The following is a 24,009-nucleotide window of genomic DNA, read 5'->3' as shown; positions in this document are numbered from 1 at the left end:
TATATATATATATATATATATATATATATATATATACACACACACACATATATATACATATATACACACACACATATATATTTTATGCTATATATACACACACACACATACATATATATATATTTAATTCTGTCTTTATTTTAAACCCCATAAGACATTATGCCACCAATTCTTACTTAGATTCACCCACATATTTGCCATTTTCATGGTATTTTATTTTTTCCTGTATCTTATACCATCCATATGGGATCAAGTTCCTTCTACCCGAAGAAAACCCTTTTATATTTTCTATCGTGTAGGTCTACTAATGACAAAGCCTTTCTCTCTTTCTGTTTGTTTGTGTGACTAGTGAAATGGTTTTTTAAAAAACATTTTACTTATTCATTTTAAGTAATCTCTACACCCAGCGTGGGGCTCGAACTCACGACTCTGAGATCAAGAGTCACACGCTCTACCGACTGAACTAGCCAGATGCCCCTGACTAGAAAAATGTTTTACTTTCAACTTCATACTTAAAGGGAAGTGTGCTGTGTACAGAATTCCCATCGGCGTTTATTTTCTTTTAGCTCTTTATGAATGTCATTCCATTATCTCTGGTTTCTGCTGCTGAGTAGTCGGCTGTCAGTCTTTGAAGCTAACTTTCTCCTCTGCTGTTTTTAGTATTTTTCTTCACATTTTGTTTATAGCCGTTGTAATGTGGTACATATGTCAGTTACTGCTGTGTTTCCGTATGTTGACCGATATGTGTCATCCGCAGTTACTGCTATGTAACAAACTATCCCAAAACTCCATGGCTTAAAACAACGATCAGTTACTTAGCCCACGAGTCTGCAGTTTGAGCAGAGCTCAGCGGGAAGGCTCTCTTCTGCTCTACATGACATGAGCCAGGGTGGCTCGACTGCAGGATCCACTCCTAAGTTGACTCACTCGCAAGTGGCAAGTTGCTGCTGGCTGTCGGCTGCGAGTTTGTCCAGGGCTAAGGGTCCAGGACCAAGAATTATCCCTGGGGGTTGCATCAGTTTCCCGTCACATGATAGCTGGGTCCCAAGAGAAGAGAGGTAAAAGCTTTCAGTCTCTTAAGGCCTTGGTCCAGAAACTAGGGCTGCAGCACTTCTGCCCTATTTTGTCGGTAAAGCAGTTGCAGAGCCAGATGAAAGGGTTGAGAGACATTCATGGGATAATGATAAGAGACATCATGTCTCAATGGGAGCACTGTCAAAGAATTTGGGGCCATGTTTTAAAACCCACAAGATACCTAAGTGTGGATTTCTTTGTGTGTGTGTGCGTGCGTGTGTGTGTGTGTGTGTGTGTGTGTGCAGGAGGGTTCATAGATATTTTCAATCACTATGAAAATTTTTTTTCATCAATTTTGAAAAGTTCACAGACATTAACTCTTCAAATATGGCTTCTCTCCTTTTCTAACCTGCTTTGGTGGCCACTTATATGTATGGTGGATCTTTTTGTTATATATTCTATGTCTTTTATCTACTTTCCTGTGTTTTCCATCCTTTGGCTCTTCAGGCTCTATTCTGTTTCCTCTTTTCTGGCCTATCTTCCTGTTCACTAGCTTTCTCTTCAGCATTGTCCAGTCTGCTTTTATACCTGGCAACTGGGTTCTTCATTTCGGCAACTGTATTTTTTGATTCTGTAATTTCCATTTTTAAAATGGTTTCAAGTTCTTGCCCCAATTCTAAATCTTCTATTTTATTCTCTTGAATATTATCACATTTATTTTATTTAATTTTTTTAAGTAAGTCTGTGCCCAACGTGGGGCCTGAACTCATGATCCTGAGATCAAGAGTCGCACGCTGTACCGACTGAGCCAGCCAGGCGCCCTTATCACATTTATTTATTTATTTATTTGAGAGAGAGAGAGCATGAGCAAGGGGAGAGGGAGAAACAGACTCTTCACTGAGCAGGGAGCCCAATGCAGGGCTCTATCCCCGGACCCCAAGGTCATGATCTGAGCCGAAGGCAGATGCTTAACCAGCTGAGCCACCCAGTGCCCCTATCACAGTTATTTTAAAGTCTGTGTCAGATAACTTCAGTATTTGCATCCCCTACTTACAGATCAGTTTCCATCATACATTTTTTCTGTTGGTTTTCTTTCATACAATGTAGAAATGTGTGTTTTGAATGTGTGCTAGACCTTGGATTTGCAACAATGCTTATAGAAACAATTTGAAGCCTGGCTTAATGTTTCTTTTATGTTTGTTTCTTCTGGGTACCTGGGAACATTATCAGTGAGGATAATTTCAATCCATTTTCTGGAACTGGTAATTATTTGGAGCTGTGCTGCAGTCTCTGGGAGGGTCTGTCTACTTGTGGCTCATCTTATGCCTTAGTCCTTCGGGACCCCCACCCACGGTAAGGGCGTTCATCAGGGCCCTCCCCTGGCCTCCGTTCCCTGTCCTCCGAGCCCATGAGGTTGCTGATGCCATGGTATATCACTTCAGCCTCTCAGGTGCCAGCAGTCCGAAATCCCAGGCTCACTTCCTGGATTTCCATAATTCCTTCCAATCTGACACTTCATCCCTGTCTGCTTAGATGTCCAGTGCCTCCAGCAGATGCCTTTTACATTCTGTCCAGCATTTCTGGTTGTCCCCAGGAGGCAGTCTGGTTCACGTTACCTGGTCTGTCCTTGCAGAAGTGGGAGTCCTCAGAGAGATTCACCAGCATTCACATGCCTGGTTCCACTTTCCCCATTAGCTACCTCTGTTTGCTCCCCTCTGCTGCAAAACCCCTAACAAATATCACCTATCCTTGCTTCTCCGATTTCTTACATCTCATTCCTTCTCAAACCCTCTCCAATCAGGCTCTGGTTCCCTCCATTCCACCAAAAGTACTTTGTCAAGGTCATTAATGTTTTATTGATGCTAAATCTAGTGATCAGTGTTTAGTGTCCTGTCTAGTGTCATTTGGTGTCATAATTTCATTGTCATTTAGTGTCGTCGTATCAGACATAGCAGGTGCAGGGGTGGCTGAGATGACACAAAACCACCCCAGGAGAGTGAGGAAGGGCTTCCTTCCATGTCCTTCTTTCTTGGTTTGTTTGTTCCTTAGTGCTTATTACCTGGAGGTTTGTTTATTGTACTTTCTTACTTTGATTTGTTGATTATGCATTGTGTTGGTCCCTCCCCTAAGAACACAGGCTCCAGGAAGGCAGAGCGTGTCATCTGTTTTGTTCATTAATTTACCCCTTCCACCTAGAACAATGGCAGGTGCAGAACACGCACTCAGTAGATGTTTGCTAAACAATTGCAGTCTCTCTCGGAAAGGACAGGCGAGGCTTGTGGAGCCAACACTCTTTGGGCACCACCCCTGCTAGACCCTGGCTGGCCGTGGGTCTTCCATGTTGAAAGCCCCGGTCAAAACTTCAAGTATCTTCAAGGTCAACTGTCATTGTGATTATCTGTTTTTAAAGTGCTATTACTTGGCTATCTCATCTGATCCTCATAGTACCTCTGTGAGCTAGGTGGGACAGGTACAGTTAGTCTCATGTTTCAAATAGGGCTCAGAGAGGGAAGGAATTTTTTGAGGGTCACACAGCAGCTTCATAGCAAACCTTGGGCGTTAACACAACTCAAAAATGAACAAGGTTTATGATGATTGTTCTTCTCCTCCTTTGGGGGAGTGAGAGGGAAGAGACACCATCTGAGTGGTTTCTCAAAAAAAAAAATTTTTTTTTTCTGATTATAAAAATTATACGGACACTTGGGTGGCTTAGTCGGTTGAACATCTGACTCTTGATCTCGGCTCAGGTCTTGGTCTCAGGGTCGTGAATTCAAGCCCCACACTGGGCTCCATGCTGGGCGTGAAGTCCTACTAAAAAAATAAAAATTATATAAACTCATTGTAGAATATTTAGAAACTTCAGAAATGGATAAAGAACATTCCAATTACTAAACTACTGTGTACATTTTGACATTTTTAACACAATTTATATCACACTGTATCATATAAAATTTGTATCTTTTTTACTTAACACTGCAAAATCAACATTTCACTGTTCTTTTAACATCACATCTTAATGGTAGCTGTGCCACCGTTTATATCATATTCTACCGGTGGACATTTCAGTTATATGCTTATTTACTTCCTATGGTATGCGAGAGCCGGGGACTTGAGTACGGGGCTCTCAGATGTCATAGTTAAATTAGAAAATGGATAGGACAGGGCTTTGTTAAAATAAGATTTAAAAGCACCATGAGATGATATAAAAAAATGGAAAAGAAAATCTTGTTAAATAAAAATAAAATCCTGACTCCATTTGGAGGCGTGCGTGCACGTGCATGTGTGGTGGGAAGGGGAGTCCGGCTGGAGTGGGTCCCTGTGTGGCCAGAGGCAGGCAGCGACCCATGTATGGGGGGACCCAAGGCGTCTGCCTCTAGCAAGAGGGTGGGCTGAAGCCGGCTCATTTCTGTGTCGTCCTTCTGTGTCCCCGCTCCACAGGCTTTTCCAGCTGGAGATGGAGGCGGATGCCCTCGTGAACTTCCAGCATTATTCTTCGCAGCTGCCGCCCTTCTACGAGAGCTCCTGCCACATCCTGCATGTGGAGGTCCTGCAGCAGTTGACAGACCTCATCCGCAACCACCCCAGCTGGTCGGTGGCCCACTTGGCGGTGGAGTTGGGGATCCGAGAGTGTTTCCACCACAGCCGCATCATCAGGTGTGCCAGGAGGGTGGGACCCCAGGACAGGGCATGTGCCTGTATATGTGGAGGGGCGGGGCCTGGGGCAGTCGCTGAGTCCTGCCTCAGTTTCCCTCTGTAAAGCCAAACGTTGCCCAGCACCTTGGATGTGACCCGTGCTGGGCCGCTTCGCCGGAGAGAGGTGAAGAGGCCTCAGATCCTCATGTCTCCTTCCAGAGATCTGGCTGCCCTCTCTCATGTGGCCCTTCAGCCAATACTTATGTTAGGAGATGTGCCCCTGAGAGGGGACCGTGTGGGCTCTGCCGCAGGACTCCAGCTCACCTGCTTGCCCTGAGGTGGCCACAGCTTGGGTCAGCCCCCAGGCCCCAGGCTCAGAATTCCTCACTGCCCTTTATAGTTTCCAGGCCTGTTCTTGGACATCATAGGGATTAATCTCCCCGTGGCCCTGTCCCTTTCCTAGGGCAGGCATTGTTATTATTTTTTTGTAGATAAGGATATTGAGGCCTGGAAAGGTTAGGAAACTGCCCGAGGTTAGTGAGATTTCTGCCTTCCGACCCGTTCTGTGCCACCCCACCACCCACTGCCGGCTGGTGTGGCCCTAGGCCCCGTCCCAAGTACACAACTGATGAAATCACTTCAGGCCCACATACATTGTGAGCCAGCCCTCAGTTTGCACCAGCCAGCCCGAGCACGGCAGGAATGCTCTTGAGCCCCTAGCCCGCTTCCCTCTGCTGCCCCTGAGTTTCTCAGCACCCCTCCCTCCTTGTGCCCACCCCACCCCCACCGCCGCAGCTGCGCCAATAACAGGGAGAATGAGGAGGGCTGCACCCCCCTGCACCTGGCCTGCCGCAAGGGTGACGGGGAGATCCTGGTGGAGCTGGTGCAGTACTGCCACGCCCAGATGGACGTCACGGACAACAACGGGGAGACGGCCTTTCATTACGCTGTGCAGGGTGACAACGCCCAGGTGCTGCAGGTGAGGGGGGGGAGTGGGGGAGGGGCAGGGGGGCCGGAGCTGGCAACACCTTACTGTCCCCACTAGTCCCGAGCTGCTTCCTGGAGGGGGTACTCTCCTCTCCCCCATTCCCTCCTCATGCTTGTCAAGGAGACACATCCTCGGCCACTGGGCTCTGACAACCCTAGGGAGGTCCCCCATCCCAGCAAACTAAACGGAAGTCCCAGTCCAGCCAAGCAGTTCGGTTCAGCTTGTCCCAAGCACCTACGGAACCCAACCCCGGGCTGGGTGAATTCATTTCAGCCCTGCCTGGAGGGGCTCATGGTCCAGTGGGACCCGAGCTTAGCTTTTTACAGCAACTCAAAACTCCATCCGGCTCCTGTAGACATTTGCACTAGACATACCCCTCCTGTTAAATGTTTGTTTATCGGGCTGAGAAACGAAAATAAAAATCGTAGGCAAGTAGATGGACTGATGTCATTAAAGGCTACTTTATGTATTGGATGGAAAAGACAGAATACCAAACAAGATTTTATTTCCCAGAGTTAGAACACTTTCTTTTAAAGGTTATGTCCTTCTCTGCCCTGGCATCAGAAAGGAGTGACATTGTTCCAGAAAATACACGATTGTGTTGTCTGATTGGTGCACAGGGAAGGGACTTCCACATGTCCCAGTGAACTCCATCCTTCCTGAGAGCCGGCTCCGCGCCCAGCACCATGTCCCACAGGGCCTGCCTCGGTGCAGACGCCAGGCACGCACTCTTACCAATAGCTGTCCTTTGTCGTGGGCTGGTCTCGTGTCTGCCCTGTACTGAGTGTTGTGTGTTCCAGTTAATTCTCAAAGTAGCCTCTCTGGGTTGGAGTGGGGGGGGGGTCATGATCCTCCTTTCTTTGCCAAAGGAACTGAGAGGTTCCATGAGGCTAAGAAACATGCCCGGGGGGCGCCTGGGTGGCGCAGTAATTAAGCGTCTGCCTTCAGCTCGGGGCGTGATCCCAGTGTTATGGGATCGAGCCCCACATCAGGCTCCTCCGCTATGAGCCTGCTTCTTCCTCTCCCACTCCCCCTGCTTGTGTTCCCTCTCTCGCTGGCTGTCCTATCTCTGTCAAATAAATAAATAAAATCTTTTAAAAAAAAAAAAAGAAAGAAACATGCCCAGGGACGGGGAGAGCTGTGAGCAGCTGGGCTGGCCCTCGAGTCGGGCCTCTTCGCCGTGTCCCCAGCCTGTTGACAGGCCCAGCGAGGCCCCCTGGGCACACAGGAGCTGTAGCCCACTATGGAGACAGCACTCGGCCACAAGTGAGGAAAGAAGGTCCTGGCTTTCTTTGTAATACTGGTTTGTTTGTTTGTTTGTTTGTTTGTTTGTTTTGGTGCAAAAAGGTGTTTTTATTAAAGCAGAGGACAGGACCCATGGACATAAAGGGCTGCGTGGTTGGTTTTTTTTTTTAATTGAAAAATAATATGTGAACCTAGCAAAAAGAAATCCAAGCAGGAGAGATGAAAATACGACGAAAGTGTACAATGAAAGCAGGAACCACTCCCACCCAGACCCCCAGTGCCCATCCGTATGAACAAGCTCCCTTCAGGTTTCTTGGTCGAGAAGTTTTTCCATACGAGCCTGGCTGTGCCAGACCAGCCCCCGGCCAACCCTGGCACAGCCGGCGCCCTGTTTTCTTGCGAACCTCCTTTCTCGGTGGCTTCCCTTAATGTCCCGACCATGTTCTTGCAGAGTCTGATTTCCCTTCCCCTCACGTGGGCACAGGGGACTGGCGCGGGGGGTGTCGGGGAGGGTCACGCAGGGGCTTGTCCTTGTCGGGCCCCAGCCCATCCTGGTGTCCTGCTCTCAGCTCCTAGGGAAGAACGCATCAGCTGGCCTGAACCGGGTGAACAACCAGGGGCAGACCCCGCTGCACCTGGCCTGCCAGATGGGCAAACAGGAGATGGTCCGTGTGCTGCTGCTTTGCAACGCCCGGTGCAATGTCATGGGCTCCGCCGGCTACCCCATCCACGCGGCCATGAAGTTCTCCCATAAGGGGTAAGACCTCCCGCCCCCGCGCGGCTGGCTGGGCCCCCGGCTCTTATAGCTCTTCTCCTCACGCCCAGGCGAGCACTGGCCTCCACGGGCTCGTTAGATGTGTTTCCCATACTTGGGCCAAGGGCTGGCCAAGGGCTAGCATCTGATGCTAGATGAATGTATCATGGATGTGAGTCTCAGTCCAGAAAGTCAGCTGTGCAAAGGGTAGAATTTTAAAATGTTTTCTGTAATGCACCTTAATGTCTGGCCATGAACCTCCCTCTACCAGACTAGAGAAGAACAATCCAAATCTTCCCTGGGGTCCTCCCTTTCCACCTCCCCTAGGTGGTCCTCCTGTGCTAGAGTCACATGCAGCCCCAAGGAGGGGCCCACCTGCCTGGGTCCTCTTCCATCCGAGACCCCCAGCCCAATCTGAACCCCTTCGTGGCTACAGCACTGTCCCGTGGCTTCTGCACATTCCGGGCTCGAAGTGCAGGAGCACTTGGCAAGGTGGCCCAGAGCCCCTTCTGCCTAGATGTGTCCATTCTTCCTGGCTGGTGGCACTGCTGGGACGCAGGTGCCAGGCCCATGCTGTGGGGAGCTCTGGACCACTGTCGATTTTCTGCCCTTTTCCCCAGACCTGGGAAACCCTGGTCTCAGGAAAATTCTCCATGTGAAGTGTGTGCATACGTGTGTGTGTGTGTGTGTGTGTGTGTGTGTAGGGTGGGGGGTGTGTGATAAAAGAGATGAAGTGCCTGGGTGGTGCAGTTGATTGGGCGTCCAACTGTTGGTTTCAGCTTGGGTCATGATCTGAGGGTAGTGAGATCGAGCCCCACGTCGGGCTCTGTGCTTAGCGTGGAGTCCACTTGACATTCTCTCTCCCCTCTCCCTGCCCTTACTGCATGTGTGTGTGCTCACGTGCTCTCTCTCTCTTGCTAAAGCAAAGAAGTCTTTAAAAAAAAGAGAGATGAATATCTCAAAACATTGCCCAGTGAAAACAGTATCTAGAATGACTGGCTGACGGAATGAATGGGGCAGTCAGTCCCTCTGTCTGGGCGCTGTGCTAAGCACTGGCCTTAAAGAGATGGAAAAGAGAGCAGCTCTGGGACAGGAGACACAGAAGTCACTGGTTCCTTCTAGACTGTGTGCTGGACGGGCAGTGGGAAGAGCACAGAGGGCGGCACATGCGTAAGGGGCAAGCCGTGCCCTCCCTCAGGTTTTCCCTTTTTTGGAGCCTGCACCCACCTTGCTGGCCCTCCTCCCATTGGCCATTCCCTCAGAGGTCTAGTCCAAGCTTGGGCCAGCCCACCTTTCTGTGATCCTCTGCAGCGGAGCCAAAGCGGACTAGAACTTTCAGGAAGATTTGACCAGATGGTTGGAGACAGTCCCAACACCCTCACCCCCAGGAGTCCCGTTCACTGGTGGCAGGTTGCAGCCCGAATGGGCACAAGTGATGGGTGATGGTCTTTTATACCCGAGAGGGGGGCAGTGGCAGCCCCGTACTGGCTCAGCTCTGGCCACCCCAAGCTTTCCTGTCCTGGGGCCTGGTATTGCCCGGCTCACTTGCTTCTTAGACACCTTTAGCGACATTCCTCTCTGCCCATGGGGCTGGTCACATCACAAGGGATCATGCACAGAAGACAATGCGAGTGGCCTCACGCTGTGGGCATGCCCCACGCAGCCCCACACAGCCGCGTCCTCTCAGGGCCCCAGCAGGGACATCCCTCTGCCACCAGGCGGTAGCCAGCACAGCTGTCCTCTAGAAGATCTCAAGCGTTAGGGTTACGGAGAGATCCCATCCCAGCTCCAGTCTGGGAGCCCCTCTGCTCTTTATGTCAACTCAGCTGACCTTTATAGAGCCGAGTTTGGGCCTGGGGCTTGACTTTCACTTTGCAAAATGTCATCAAGGATCATTAGTGTTGTAGCATGCAACAGAAATCCCTTCCTTTTTAAGGCAGAATAGTGTTCCATGGTATGGATGGACCACATTTTGCTTTTTCCTCCATCTGCTGATGGACACTTGGGTTGTTTCCCCTTTTGGCTAATGCTGCTAGGAATATGGGTGTACGAGTATCTCTGTGAGTTTTGGTTATACTCCCGGAGTGGGAAGCAACTGCAGTCTTAACTACTCTGCCTGGGGCACCCTGGTGGCTCAGTCGGTTAAGCATCCAGCTCTTGGTTTCGGCTCAGGTCATGATCTCAGGGTCATGAGATTGAGCCCCCGGTCAGGCTCCACACTCAGCGTGGAGTCTGCTTGAGGTTCTCTCCCTCTCCCTCTGCCCCTCCTCCTGCTCTCTCGCTCTCTCTCGAGTAAATAAATAAATCTGTAACTACTCTGCCTATACTTCCTACAGGATGCAGGTCATTGCATGAAACATCAAGAGTGGATGGCCGGGGGATGGAGGCAGCCATGTGCCAGGCACAGAAATGAAATGTCTTTCCTCCTTTAATCCCCACCAGTCCAGTGAGGACTGTGCCCGTGTTGCAGATGGGCTCAGCCACTTCCCAGAGATCACCAGTGATCTGGGGCTTGACCTCAGGCCTGCCTGCCTTTAAGGCCAGCACCAGTGAGAGTAATCATTGCAGACTGGAGTTATCAGGGAAGACTTCTTGGAGGCGGGGGCTTGAGCTATGCCTGTAGGGGCCCAGGATACCCTTGACATACCATAGTATACATGCTGGTTGGTTCTGTTGCAAAAGCAACAAATTTTGCAGAAACTCTTCTTCACCAGGAGATGAAGCCCCAAGTCAAGGCCTTCTCCAGCCCCAGGCCACCTCCCTCCACCCCCATAGCCTTCTGTACTGCCCCATGTCTCCTTTCTCCCTAGGTGTGCTGAAATGATCATCAGCATGGACAGCAACCAGATCCACAGCAAAGACCCTCGCTACGGAGCCAGCCCCCTCCACTGGGCCAAGACCGCGGAGGTAGGCAGCGTCTGAGGGAGAGTGGTGGGTGGGCAGCGGGTGCAGTCCCAGAACCGCTTGTTCCTCAGCTGCCTACAGAACAGCGGTTCCTGAGATGACTCTGGGGATGGCGCTGTGGGGCTTGATCTCTTAGTGGTCCCGCAGGGGGAGATGACATCCCGGTATCCCTCTGCTGCTCGCCAGCACAGTGACAGTGTCCCTTCTGTGGTTTCTTTGTGTCTGAATTGGGGGTCCTACAGGCCTGCCTTTGGAGGTGTGAAGTCAGCGAGGTAAAGTGTGAGAAAATGCTTTGTAAATTGTCAGACGGAAGGTGGTGTGAAGCTGCTGCTGGCTGTATCCACTGAGAGCCTGGCTGGGCAGCTCCCCGGGGGTTCTTCCCTTCGCCCAGCTCCCCCTGGGTGGATGGAGGCCTCTGGTCTCTCCTTGCCGGGAAGCAGAGCTTGGCAGCGCGCTGGATGCCCCCAGGGACTGTGGCCTGTTCTTAAACATGATAGGCCGGGAGGGAGGAGACTGCCAACCTCTGCAAGGCTCCTTCTGCCTGCCAGCACCTAGACACCAAGTCAGACCCTTCCGTGTATGTTTCGTTGGTCATTGTCACCACTCTGTGAAGTAGGGACTCTTATCGCAGAAGAGAGTACTGAGTGCAGGGGCTGCAGTGACCCACCCAAGCTCAGAGGACCGGGACGAAGTGGGGTTGAGCTTTGGGCTCAGGACTGTCCAACACCAAAGGCCAGGCTCCCCAGGGCTGCCGGGTGTGTGTGGGGGTGTTGCCTTGGCCCAGGGAGGGGGTCAGACCCTCCCAGGATCCCAGGGTAGGTCGCAGGGAATGGGGTAGTTCTGGGAGTTTGCAGAGATGCACGGGGTCCTGTTAACTCCAGGGAAGAACCCAGAAGCCCCTTAAATCAGTCAGCATACCTTCAGCCTTTTGTCCTTTACTTCTGGGGTGCTGATAGCGTGGGCCAAGGTCTAGGGCAACCCCCAGAACTAGGGCCTGCCACCTGAGTTGTTCTTGTTGCTAGAGCTTTCCAGAAGCCGAGTTCCCGAGGGACTCTCAGGGAGGAGGTGGCAGCACCTGGGTGTCACCGCCCACTCGGGCACGGACCCTGTCTCCCGCAGATGGCCCGCATGCTGCTAAAACGGGGCTGCGACGTGAACAACACCAGCTCCTCGGGCAACACGGCCCTGCACGTGGCCGTGATGCGTAACCGCTTCGACTGCGTCATGGTGTTGCTGACCTACGGGGCCAACGCCGACGCCCGCGGGGAGCACGGCAACACCCCGCTGCACCTGGCCATGTCGGTGAGCCCGCGGTCCGCCTCTACCCCCACCCCCAGCAGCGCCTGCGAGGTGGGGGGACTGCCTGTTGCTCTCCTCCCACGGTGCCCTCTTCCTGTCCCCGCTGCAGGGAGTCTCACCTGAAACGCAACTTAGACGCTGCCTTCTCCCTCAGGAACCTTCCATGTCCCCCTCTCAGCCCAAAATATCATCTCCTTCCTCTGCACTGCAGTCCCTCTTGCCCCCGTGCTCCCCATTTGACAAGTACATGGTGTGAGAGGAGAAGTACAGCCCCGGGCGACCCGCATGGCCTTGGGCAAGTCACCTCTTGTCAGCCTCCATTTCCTTATCTGGAAACCAGGGGTGTAGGCACCCACCCGGCAGGGCTGTTGAGAGGGGTGAGTGGCAGACCCTTGGTGACCCCAGGAGGAACACCCAGACGATGTGCAGTCCCTTGCGCCAGTGGGCATCCCTCAGATGTCAGGTCTCCTCCCCCTGCATTATTCGGGGGAAATACTCATCTGCACATTGGTCCCGTCTCCTGGGTGGGATCCTAAGCTCCCGGAAGGCGCTGCCTGTACATCTTGGTAGCCCACGGTGGGTGTTGGCCACAGTTTTTGGCTTATTATAGAGCATAGCTCCTGCCCTTAAAGCCCTCCAGTGTGGAGAGACAGAGTAGGAACATATTAAATGCAGGGGAGGGAATGTTGCTCTGTCACCAGCGTGTCTGTATATCTTCCGTGTTCTATAGCAATGCCACGTGTACGTAAGTATGTTCAACAGGTCTCCGAGTGATGGAATTGGAGCGGCGTCTGGAATATGTAGAAGATGTAGATTGAGGACACACTCAAAGACATCCTGTTTTATACCAAAGGCCAGAACCCTGGTGGAGACACTGTTACCTGGGAGGCAGAAACCCCAAATAATACCATGGCCATTTTCAGCACTGAAGGAGCCCTTAGAATTTTCTAGTTGGTCAGTTCTCAAAATTTGGGGTCTTTGTGGTCCCTTTATACTCTTAGAAAATAATTATTGAAGATCCCAAAGAGTTTTCATTTATATGGATTTTATCTATATTTAGTAGATTAGAGATTAAAAATAAGAAAATTTCAAAATACGAATTCATTTAAAAATAACAATTCACAAATCACAGTGTAACTTCAATAAGTAACATTTTTACGAAAAACAACTCTGTTTTCTAAAACCGAAAATAATCGAGAAGAGTTGGCATCGTTTTACATTTTTGCGGATCTTTTTATTGCCTGGCCTCAGGGAAGACATACTGATTCTCCTGTCTTCCGCTACATTTATCCTGTTGCAATATGTTGTTGACTATATGTTGGAGGATTTGAAGACAATCTGGCGTCGCATAGATACACAGTTGCGCCTTTCAGAGAATCATGAATATTCTTCAATGCTGCACCCAACCTGGACAAGGGTTAGTTTGTGACAAGTTAATTGCAAGCAGGCCCTACAACCACCTCCATGAATTTTTCCCACTTTGTTCCATTAAACACTTTGTTCCATTGGTACCTCTTACCCATGCATGATTTCAGGTCATCCTTGGAAAATACTGGTTCAATGTGCTTGCATAGAACTGTTGAACCATTTCATTATATGGTATCAAAACCCCACATTTGTAAATATCCCCATCGATCTCATTGGAAGAGTCTTTCCGCTTCAGGAAGCTGTCAGGCCCGTCATGGCGTATACAAGTGTTGTAGAATTCCCGTTTTTGTTTGCAAGCCTGATTCTTTTCTTTGGCACAAAATATTGTTAGTTGTTTTTCTTGAAGTGCCAGGCTCACTGCATTCATTTTTGAGAACATGTCTTCTGCATTCCCAAGGCTGACCCATCGTAGCTCGTCAGTCATGATCCCAAGTAAAAATGGCATTCCAAGAAAAAAAGCGTGGTTCTGCTCACAACTCAGTGGCATCCATGCTTTTCCTCAAGGTAACAGTTGTGCTTTAGGATACCACAGAAGTGCCTATGCTTTCTCTCCATCTTTTTTTTTTTTTTTAAGATTTTATTTATTTGTCAGAAAGAGAGAGCACAAGTAGGCAGAGTGGCAGGCAGAGGGAGAAGCAGGGAGCTGAGCAGGGAGCCCGATGTGAGACTCGATCCCAGGACCCTGGGATCATGACCTGAGCTGAAGGCAGATGCTTAATCGCCTGAGCCACCCAGGCATCCTGATTTCTCTCCATCTTATGACATGGAGTAGACAGTGTCAAAATTTAATAAAATTAATTCTTACCGATTCATGAAGGACATTCCTAAGGGAAACTGGCTTTTGAATTAACTGGTTGATTTCTTACTGTGAATGAGCGGCGGAGAGGAAAACCACAGCGAGCATTATTTTGGTGCTGCGTCTCGCTAAGGCACGGGCAGCTTTAGCCATCACTGTTTTCACACCATCGGTGCAAAAGTCAATACAATGCAAAAAGCAAACATCTTGATTTTTTATGAAAGCAGGGTGTTTTGTTTTTTTTGTTTTGTTGACTTATCTTTTTTCATAATCTTTACTGCCCAACATGGGGCTCGAACTCAAGACCCTGAGATCAAGAGCCACACACTCTTCCAATCGAGCCAGCCAGGCGCCCCTGTGAAAACAGTTTGACCTTCGTGAACCCTTCAGAGGGTCTCACACGTTCACGGGGGCCACAGATCGCACTTTGAGAACTGCCGACGTCCCTTGTTTCCCATACCGCAGATACTTGCGGACCAGCCTCACGGTTTTTGGCACATTCATGAACCACATTTACATTTACGAACTTAATCATTTCTTGAAGTTGCTTTGCTTTTAAACTTACTTAAATTTATTTCGAAGGAAGTGTTCCATCACTACCAAAAGTGGTAAACCAGCGACGCAAAAGAAAGGTAGCCAGAACAGAAAATACATAACTAATGACTCAAGCTATTAATATACATGAACTACTGTTTGGAAAACTGCATTCTAGACACATCTCTTCCTTCTCTAGGCAGGGAAATTAAGCCCCAGGAAGAGGGAGGTGATAAGATCAGAGCTCTGGTCTCCAGGCAGCCGGTTTATTGGTTTGTCCTAGGAAACTGTGTCCCCCACCCCCCTGCCCAGCCTCCAGATGTTAAACGCACAGTGCTCCATGGAAGGAGGCTGCCCTTGAGGCTGCCATTAGGGAGGACGTGTGCTCGGTTACCCCTCACAAATGGCGTCCGAGACATGATGGGCAGGACAGCCTTCCCTTTCCCTGCTCAGCCTTTGCCGCTGCTCCTGAAAGTGATCAGCAGCTGACCCTTCAGTGTCCCCATGGCTCCTGGGGCAGGGGTCATAGACGCATTGCTTCCTTGGAGAAGTTGCTGGCAGGGACCGGGGTGAGTCATTTCCAGGTTCTGCCTGGGTTGTTAAGTGGGTGGGGGTTCTGAAGGGTTCCAGCATCTTCTCCCATGCCCATGAGAGGCCCACCGAGTTGGTGGGCAAAGTGAAAGAGGCTGCTGTCCTTTTTCTCTTCCTCTCCCTGAGCTATTGCATTTTCCCCTTACTCCATCCCCAACAGAAAGACAACGTGGAGATGATCAAGGCCCTCATAGTGTTTGGGGCAGAGGTGGACACCCCAAATGACTTTGGGGAGACTCCTGCGTTCATAGCTTCCAAGATCAGCAAACGTAAGTGCCCTGCACCCTGGACCAGAGTTGGGCCGGGGTGGGCAGATGCATGCACTGGGGTGAAGTGTGGTCCCAACCATCAGGCACCAGCATCCTGTCCGTACCCACCCTTCTTGCTCAAGAGCACCTGGGAGGCTGAGAGGGGAAACTTTCTTTGCCCAAGAACAAGGGCCATCACCAGTAGCATATCCCACCAAGGGGCTTGCCAAACGAGTGTCCTCTTCTGTGCTGCCCCCATCCTTCCTCAGGATGCCTGGGCTCCCAGGGAGGTGGGTGGGATATGCAGTAGTGTTAGCCAGTTGCTCCTGCCTGAGGAATTCACGAATGGAACCACTTGCAGGGACAGACGTGGGTTGATGCATGCACTGCACGAGCATTTGCGCATGCCCCGTGCACACAGGCTCGCCACACGCACCGCATGTTCCCCTGGGGAGCCCTGGCAGCAGCGCTGGAAACAGCAGATCATCAGCAGAAGCCTGGGTCCCCTCCAGGGGGCTTTGGGGAGCTGGGGAGGTTGGTGTGGGTGTGTAGCTGCTAGTGTGCAAGTGCGCACGTGTGCCACTTCTTACAGCGTCTCCGCTCATGAGGGTAAATGCCCCCAGGCTGCTTGGTCCCTTTTAAGCTCTGAAAGGGGCCCTCCATTCAGCGTTTTGAGAATCGCTGAACGTGGAGGCCAGAGTCCTGTTTTCTTTCCTTTTAAAGTAGATTTTAAAAACAATTTATGGTAGATATAATTAAGCCCAATCTTGGGTTGTTTTTTTTTTTAAGATTTTATGTATTTTTTTTTGAGAGAGAGAGTGAGTAGGAGCCAAGGGGAGGGGCGGATGGAGACGGAGACGCAGACTCCCCACTGAGCAGGGAGCCTGATGCGGGACTGATCCAAGAACCCTGAGATCATGACCTGAGCCAAAGGCAGGCGCTTCACTGCCTGAGCCACCCAGGCGCCCTGGGAGTCCTGTTTTCTTGACTGGAAGTGAAGGGAAAGAGGGGGTCCCCAAATACTTGGACTGGGCAACCTCGACCTTCTTCCATAGTCTTGTGGTCGACCTCCGTGCCTTCCCAGGCCTCCGGAACAGACCGGAGTCAGCACTCCCCATCAGGGTGGGGTTGGGTCTCTGGGGCTCCTGGTTCCCCCCCATACCCAGGCCACCTGGTAGATGAGAGAGGGGGCCGCGTGTGGAAAGGAGGGGCCTCTCACTTGCGTGTTGACATCATTTGTGATCCTGTGCGATCTCCCCCCTCCCAAACCATGACTAGTTGTCACCAGGAAGACGCTTTTAACTCTGCTGAGAACCGTAGGGGCCGACTACCGCCTCCCAGTCACCCAAGGGCCCCCCTCAGAGCAGTGCTCCTCTACAACACATCACTCCTTCTCCCTGGAAAGATCTCAGCCCCCACCGATCAGCTTAAACAACCTAGGTAGGCCTCCTCCCTGCCACGCTCCCTCTGCTCCAGCCGGTCCCCAGGTGCTGGGATCAGAGCAGTCCTGATCCGAAGGAAACGGGGTCCAGGGTAGAAGTTGTTGAAGGGAACAAGGAAGGATGGGGCAGGACTTGTCAGCCTCTGGAGGTAGAACCCAGAGACCTGCCTGGCGGTGGGGGGGTGGCGGCACGGGCCTGGCTAATGGCCCACAGTCCATGTCTCCTGAGAGAATGCTGTGGACACGGTCTCAGGTCTGGGCATCCCCAGGGCACCCATGAAGGGGTGCACTTTCATGGCCTCTTCTTGTTCCCTGGGAGCTCAGGGTGGGCAGTGAGGAGTGCTGTTGGGGTCCAGAGCCCCCAGCCCTCAGGCTCCAATGAGGTGTGTTTCTGCCACCTGCAGAATCTGTCAGGTCTGGGGCCTCCTGTCCCCTGCTGGCCCCTTTGGTGACCTACAGACCTTTGAACGTGGCCAGACAACCTGCCTCTGCTCCTGTGTGTCCTTGGTGCCCGTGGAGATGGCCCCCAAGGAGATGGGGGCCATTCTCTGGGCTTTCTGTGGGCTGGCCCAAGCAGCGCCCGAGATCGTTCAAGGGTAGGGTCCCCTGAACAGAGCAGTCAGAAACCAATCCTTGGCAAGCCGGCGTTTTCTTTCCCCCCCTTGCTGTGGAAGCAGACACCAGCACCTCTAGCCAGGATAGCCCAGCCTAGCGTGGAGTCAGGAGAGGCGGAGCCCGCCGCCACAGTTCCCTTCTGGCTCTGCCCCTCTCCTCCCCTGCCCATCCCCGTCCAGGCCCTGGCCCCCCCACCCCATCTTTATCTCTCAATTTTACAGGCAGGCCGTCACCCAAGCCAGGCTGGATGGTGGGCCTGGGGCGCGGCGTCAGATGGGTAATGCCCTGGGCCTCGAGGGGCTGTGGAGCCTGCCGAGCCCCGAGTTAGCTGTAGCTCTAGTCCCCCCTTTTTCCCAGCTGCAGGCCAGACACACGCACCCAGTCTTACCACCCTCTCCCTGGCACTCTGGCCACTGCCTCTCCTGGCCAGTCTCCCGCTTATCTCGCCCACCCTCTGGCCACATGCCCTGGTGAGGGGGAGGCACCCTGCCTTGCAGCCTGTGTTCTTGCTTTGCTGCTTCTAGACTCTGCACAGTGGTGGGGAGGGCCTGTCGGAAGCCGGATGACATGGCAATGCCGGGCTAGGCAGGAGGGCACCCAGTCCATCGGGTGGCAGCGGGGCGGGGGGCTTGGGCGCAGAGCAGAAAGCGCGGAGGGAGTGGTGGGTGCGGCTGATCTGAGAGGCTACCGAGGAAGTTTCCAGACGTGGGATCAGGATAAGCAGCATCTGGAGAGTGGTTGGTTATCTCCCTTCACTCAGGGACTTAAACCTCAAGGAATGTCCAGACTCAGCCCTTTTGGCTAAATGACCTTGGACGAGTCAGTCCCATAAAGCTCTTGGAGCCTCATCTGGAGATTGGGAGTGAGGGTTCTGGTGATGGTGGTTTCCAGCAGCTCCACTTGCCCGATGCATGAGAAAACGCTGTGGGAACTGAAGGGCACAGGGCATGGCGGGGGTCCTTGGGCTTCGGGGCTTTGGGAGGAAGGCATCAAGGAGAGTCTGGGAGCTGGCCGGGCAGGGTGGGGGCACTTCCCTGAGCGGTGGGCTCCCCTCTGCATGTTCACCCCAAGGGCCCGGCAGCCCCTGGCTCAGCTGCGTCTTGCTCCTGGCCGGAGTCAGGTGCTCCTGCTGGGGGCAGTCGGGAGAGGGCACAGCCCCAGAGTTGCTCTCAGGGCCCGTGGGATGGTGGGAGCCTGGCATCCGCATGGCCCCAGCCCACCCTGCCCTGTGCCTCACAGAACTACAGGACATCGTGCACATCTCCCGGTCCCGGAAGCCGGCCTTCATCCTGAGCTCCATGAGGGACGAGAAGCGGACGTAAGTGGAGGAGGGAGGGAGACTGCACGTGCAGCACAAGGCCTCTGCTTGGTGTCCCCCCAGCAGGCTTGGGGCTCTCGTCTAGTCCACACCAGGCCCCCACGAGGTAGTTTGCGTCCTCTGTAGTTCACAGCGAAGGGACTGGCTCTTCAGAGAGTCTGGGTCTGCTCTTTCATCAGTGACCATGTGGGCTCGGGGGTCACACAACCCATAGGCTCCAGTCCTGTCCCTTCCCTCCTGACCTTGTCCTGGTGTGTTGGGAAGATCACCCAGATCCACTCTGTGATGCTGAGACTGGCTCCCCTGGCTCTACCTGCCCCTTGGCCTGCTCCCCCCACTCCCAGAGCTCGTGGGTGGGCTGGCTTCCCAGCACCTGCTGTACACCCAGGCCCATTCTCAGATCCAGGCCTCGGTGATGGGCACAAAGCTCAGAAGCCTTGGTCCTTGAGGACAGTCCCTGGGGCTCAGAAACAGGGTCTGCCAGCATTGCAAGTTCCCGGCACAGATGTGCTGGGGATCAACTGTGCTCTCTCTCTCTTCTCCCTTACGTAATAGAGCTGCTCTCTTGTTCTCCGGCTCTCACATGCTCCTAACAGCCTGCCTGGGGAGGGATTAGGACCCTTGTTCCGCACGTGTGGGACCTGAGTCCCTGAGAGGAGAAGTGCCCTGCTCAAGGTCACACAGTGAGCATCAGAGGGGAGGCTCGAGCCCGGGTCTTCGGAGCTCACTCCCTTCCTGCTGCTGTAGCCTCTGTCCCGGCACATCTCTAGGGCGGGCTCCTGCCTCCTGCCCAGAAAGCGCCAAGTCAGCAGAAGCAGGCCCCGGGCCTAGGGCCACGCAGTGGCAGCCAGTGACTACCTCTCCTTGCCTGAGGGGTTGGCTTCCCCTTAGTAGGTCCCACTCATTTCCAAGGCTACCCTGTGATGTGCGCCCTGGAGGTGCCCCTGCCCCATCTGCACTCTGGCGGTTCCTGCCACCGCGCCTCCCACGTGTGGACATCCTCAGAAGGGTCCCTCGCATGTCTGCTCCAGCCTCCCTGGTCAGGGGCTCTGCGGGCCTCCGGTGACAGCCCAGCCTCCCTGCCACCCTCTGGGCTTGCTGCAGGGCCTGGAGGTGGGCCGCGCAGGCTTCCTCCATTTACCAGCTGTGTACTGGACACCTCCTGAGGACACTGGAAGCACAGCCCTGCACAGAGCAGAGCCGGCCTCTGCCCTCAGGGAGCTTCTGTCCCATCCTATGCAGGAGGAAACAAAAATGCTTGCTTACGGGAGCCCGAAGTGCTCTACACCAGGGAAGCGGGTGGAGAAGGAGCGGGCTGAGCCTGAGGGTGCTGAAGGCATCAGAGCAGCTGAGATGGAAAGATGAGACCGGAAGGAAGGTTCTGGGTCTGAGCGCAGACCGTGAAAGCCTTCCCCAGGGCAGGGAGCTGGGCATGCTGGGCCCTGGAGCCGTGTCAGAGCATGTGGCCGAGCAGGTGACTCAGGAGTCAGCGGACCCTGGACCAGGTCCGGCTGCATCCTTTCCCAGTCTTGTGACTCTGGTGGTCACCTAACCTCTGAGCTCCATTCCTTCATTCTGTCACAGACGTGCACCGGCGTAGCAGGGATCTGTCACAGACGTGCACAGGCGTAGCAGGGAGTGTCTGCCTCCAAGGGGTTTGGGATGTTGACGTGAATCTTACAGCTCCTGGCACACACAGGTCCTGCTTGCCTGCTCCCTCCTCCCTCGCTGCTCCCACCTGGGAGGATGGGTCCTCACCCTCTGGGCCACCGTTCCTGGCCGGCTGCAGGTTACCAGCCCTTTCCCCCAGCCTTGTCTACTTCGGACTTTTCTCAGTCACCTGCTTTGGGGCAGGCCTGGGACTGGGAATCCAGACTCAACCAAATCCGAGTGGGAGAGACAGACCCAGCTGTCCGCTGAGGTGGCACCCGGCCCCTTCCTTTATTGTTCATTGCATTTCTCCCCTCCTGAAATACTATACGTTTATTCTTTTTCTGATCGTGCTCCTCCCCACCCCCCCAAGAAGGAGCCACAGTAGCATGCGAGCTCCACGGGGGGCCTTATCTTTCTGCGCTCACAGATGCTCAGGGACGCAGGCCCACGTAAAGTGGGCTGTAACGGGACCTTTTTCTCTCCCACTGCTGTCCCCACCACAGCCACGACCACCTGCTCTGCCTGGACGGAGGGGGCGTGAAGGGCCTTGTCATCATCCAGCTCCTCATTGCCATCGAGAAGGCCTCGGGCGTCGCCACCAAGGACCTCTTTGACTGGGTGGCGGGGACCAGCACAGGGGGCATCCTGGCCCTGGCCATTCTGCACAGTGAGGGCAGGCCCCTGGGCGGTGGGGGCAGGGCAGGATGGGGTTGGGATCTGCCCTCAGATTGCACTCAGTTTCTTTTCAGAGCTTTTCAAAGAGGGCTGTTGGTGGGGGGAGGGCCTGAAAGCCCTTTGTGGGGGTGGCTGAGGGCATTGGGGTGCGAGGCTGGCAAGAGAAGGGCTGGGGGGTGGCCTGGGGGTGGAGGCCCTCCCTTCCATGGGGGACAGAACGAACCTTTTCGTGTACGAGGCATTTTTACATCAGTTGCCTCTACCCCTCTTCCCACAGCCTTGTGAGGCAGGCCCTGCGGGGCCTCCGAAGCACTGGGAATAAGGAAAACCATTCCGAGGGTGGGTGCAGTGGGTGGTCTCAGGAAGGAGGAGCCACGGAGTCATAGGGTGCCAGAGCCCTAGTCAGTGTGCCTTGTTTACCCACGGGGAAATTCAGGCCGTGGGCAGAGAGGGGTGACCCAAAGTCCCATAGCCCAGCCATGGGGTTGCTGCAGCTAGGACAGCTCCTTAGACACCCAGCCCAGCACTTCCCAAGGCCACAGGGCACCCATGCATCACAGCTTCCTGGAGGTGACAGGTGCCTCGCTTACCGGACAGCCTTCTAGGTAGTTCTTTTCTTCACTCAAGCAATGTCCCCTTTGTGGAGCTGTCTGGGCTGCGTGATGCCTGTGGGGGGCCCTCCCAGAGCCAGCTACCGCCCAGACAAGAATGGTCCTCTGCCTCGGCCTCCCTGACCTGCCATCCCTGCCCAAGTGCCTGGCGATTCCAGGCTCTCCAGTGCACCCCCCAGGTCTGAAGGCATGGGGAGGTGACCCTCCGGCCCCAGGCCAGGCCTGTGCTGGGCAGTGGGGTCGTGGGGCTGAGGCAGGTGCATGTCCCCGCTCAGGGAGCCCCAGTCCCATGGGAAAGCCGTGGGCATCTGGGATCACTGTGTGAGGAGGCCATTGCCCCACAGTTCAGAGTATTGGGGACATGAGGCAGCCTGTCCGGGAGGCGGCTGAGAGCAGCGTCCTATGGGGCTCTGGGAAGAGGATTAGCAGTCGGCAGCTTCTGGGACTTCCCTTCCCTGGCCTCAGGGGCCCCACAGTCCCTCTCTGGTCTCCAGTTCCTGCCTTCCATGAGAGAAAAGCTGTCTTGGATCTCTGTCTGCCCAGTGGGGCGTGAGGTCTGGCGGCGGAGGTCCTAGCCGCCTCCAGAAAGAGTGGCTTCCTTCTTCAGACTCCTGGAGGCTATGGAAGGGATTTGAGAAGTCAGCTAGTTCAGCCTCTTGTAAGAGCAGACACCCCCCTCCCCACAGTCCCCCTGCTCGCACAGCCCTGGCCCCAGTGAGGTGCAGCCTGCCCCTTTGGTGCTGCCTGTCCTCAGAGGCCCACGGGACACTGGTCCTTCTATTCTGAGCCAAACGGGATAGATCTCATTAGACTTACAAGCTCTTAGACTTTCGGGGCCCCTACTTAAGGAGAAGACAAAATTGTGAATACAGAATTAAGGGCAGAGCCTCGGGGCTGCTGACGGGGATTTCTGCCTCTGTGGGAAGCTGCCAAGGAGAGGCCCAGGAGCCCCAGCTGGGTTAAGTGCCTGCATAAAGCCGGTCCCCTGCTGCCACCCCCTGCCCCTGCTGCCCTCCCTTCCTGCAGCTGTCAGGGCGCGGCCCTTGTGTCTCCCCCACCTTGTTCCTAGGCAAGTCCATGGCCTACATGCGGGGTGTGTACTTTCGCATGAAGGATGAGGTGTTCCGGGGCTCACGGCCCTACGAGTCGGGGCCCCTGGAGGAGTTCCTGAAGCGCGAGTTTGGGGAGCACACCAAGATGACTGACGTCAAGAAACCCAAGTAAGCCGCCTCAGCGGGAGCACTGTGGCTGTGGCCCCAGCTGGGAAGCCCTTCTGCTGTTCTGGGGGGGCAGAGGACTCCCCACCCGGTCTGGTGAAAGTGGAGGGGGGGGCGACCAGCAGCTCCTCCCAGTTGGGCCAGGGCCTTCTGGAGAACACTGTTGCGGGACACCCCCCACCTGGGGCTGCTGTTTTCCCATCCGGACGGCACGTCTCTGGGGTTAGAGGGGGTCACTTCTCGTCCGCCACATACCCGGGACCTTTCTGCTGAGTGGGGCCGTGCCCCAGGCATTGTGTGTGTGTGTGCGTGTGTGTGTGTGTATACAGGGGTGTTGAAGGGGGCCACCGCCAGGTGGAAAGGCCGGTGAGCCATTTGCAATCTGGTTGGGAGATAAGTGACCTGAAAAATGACAGCCGTGCAAGGCTGCAGGTGTTTGAGATGTTCCAGAAGGGCCTACAGCACAACTGCTGCTTTGTAGTACTCCCCAGCCCGGGATTACTTTATTGTCCATTTCATGCCTGTGTCTGTCACCTGCCAGACCTGAGCTCCCTGCGGCAGGAACACGGCTGCCTTGTTTTCTCTGCAGCCCCAGCACTGCCCCAGAGCAGGGCACTGAGAAGTGTTGGTGTGCTGAGAGAGGGAGGACTGTGAGGACTGAGGGCGAGGTGGTCAGGGGGAGCTTACTGGAGGTAGTGATGTGTGAGTGAGGCCTAGTGGGCTAGGGAGGATTTCTTTTCATAATAAAGCTTTTCTTCTTTTTCTTTTTTTTTCCTTTAAGAATAATGCATAGTCTTTAGGAAAATACAGAACGTAAAAAAGAAAATATCATTCATGTCGTAAAAAACCAAAGATAACGTTTTAAAAACATTTTTGTGTATCATATCCTAGACTTTTTTTCTCTCTTAAATGTTGAAATAGAACATACATTTAGAAAAGTACATAAACCAGTTCAATGAATAATTATAAAGCAAACATCCACATAACCACCAGCCAAGTCCCAAAGCCCATTGAGCACATCCCCAGCCCCTTCGCAGCTCCTGCC

General features: G+C 53.6%; 1 protein-coding gene across 10 annotated transcripts in view; it reads left to right on the top strand.

Annotated features, from left to right (window-relative positions):
- Positions 1–24,009, top strand: part of PLA2G6 (phospholipase A2 group VI) — a 61,749-nt gene that overhangs the window by 25,910 nt on the left and 11,830 nt on the right. For 9 of the 10 annotated variants that reach the window (XM_034643558.1, XM_034643559.1, XM_019794457.2 and 6 more), the window contains 10 exons: positions 4,453–4,668; positions 5,443–5,626; positions 7,450–7,637; positions 10,445–10,541; positions 11,658–11,840; positions 15,347–15,455; positions 16,713–16,874; positions 18,730–18,808; positions 20,965–21,128; positions 22,817–22,967. In XM_034643558.1, coding sequence (XP_034499449.1) covers positions 4,453–4,668; positions 5,443–5,626; positions 7,450–7,637; positions 10,445–10,541; positions 11,658–11,840; positions 15,347–15,455; positions 16,713–16,874; positions 18,730–18,808; positions 20,965–21,128; positions 22,817–22,967 — 1,533 coding nt within the window. The remainder of the gene's footprint in view (positions 1–4,452; positions 4,669–5,442; positions 5,627–7,449; positions 7,638–10,444; positions 10,542–11,657; positions 11,841–15,346; positions 15,456–16,712; positions 16,875–18,729; positions 18,809–20,964; positions 21,129–22,816; positions 22,968–24,009) is intronic. The other variant, XM_034643560.1, reaches the window with a different exon arrangement.

The sequence above is a fragment of the Ailuropoda melanoleuca genome, chromosome 15 (assembly GCF_002007445.2).
Source record: "Ailuropoda melanoleuca isolate Jingjing chromosome 15, ASM200744v2, whole genome shotgun sequence".
Classification (NCBI taxonomy): Eukaryota; Metazoa; Chordata; class Mammalia; order Carnivora; family Ursidae; genus Ailuropoda; species Ailuropoda melanoleuca.
This window is presented reverse-complemented; position numbering and strand designations above follow the sequence as displayed.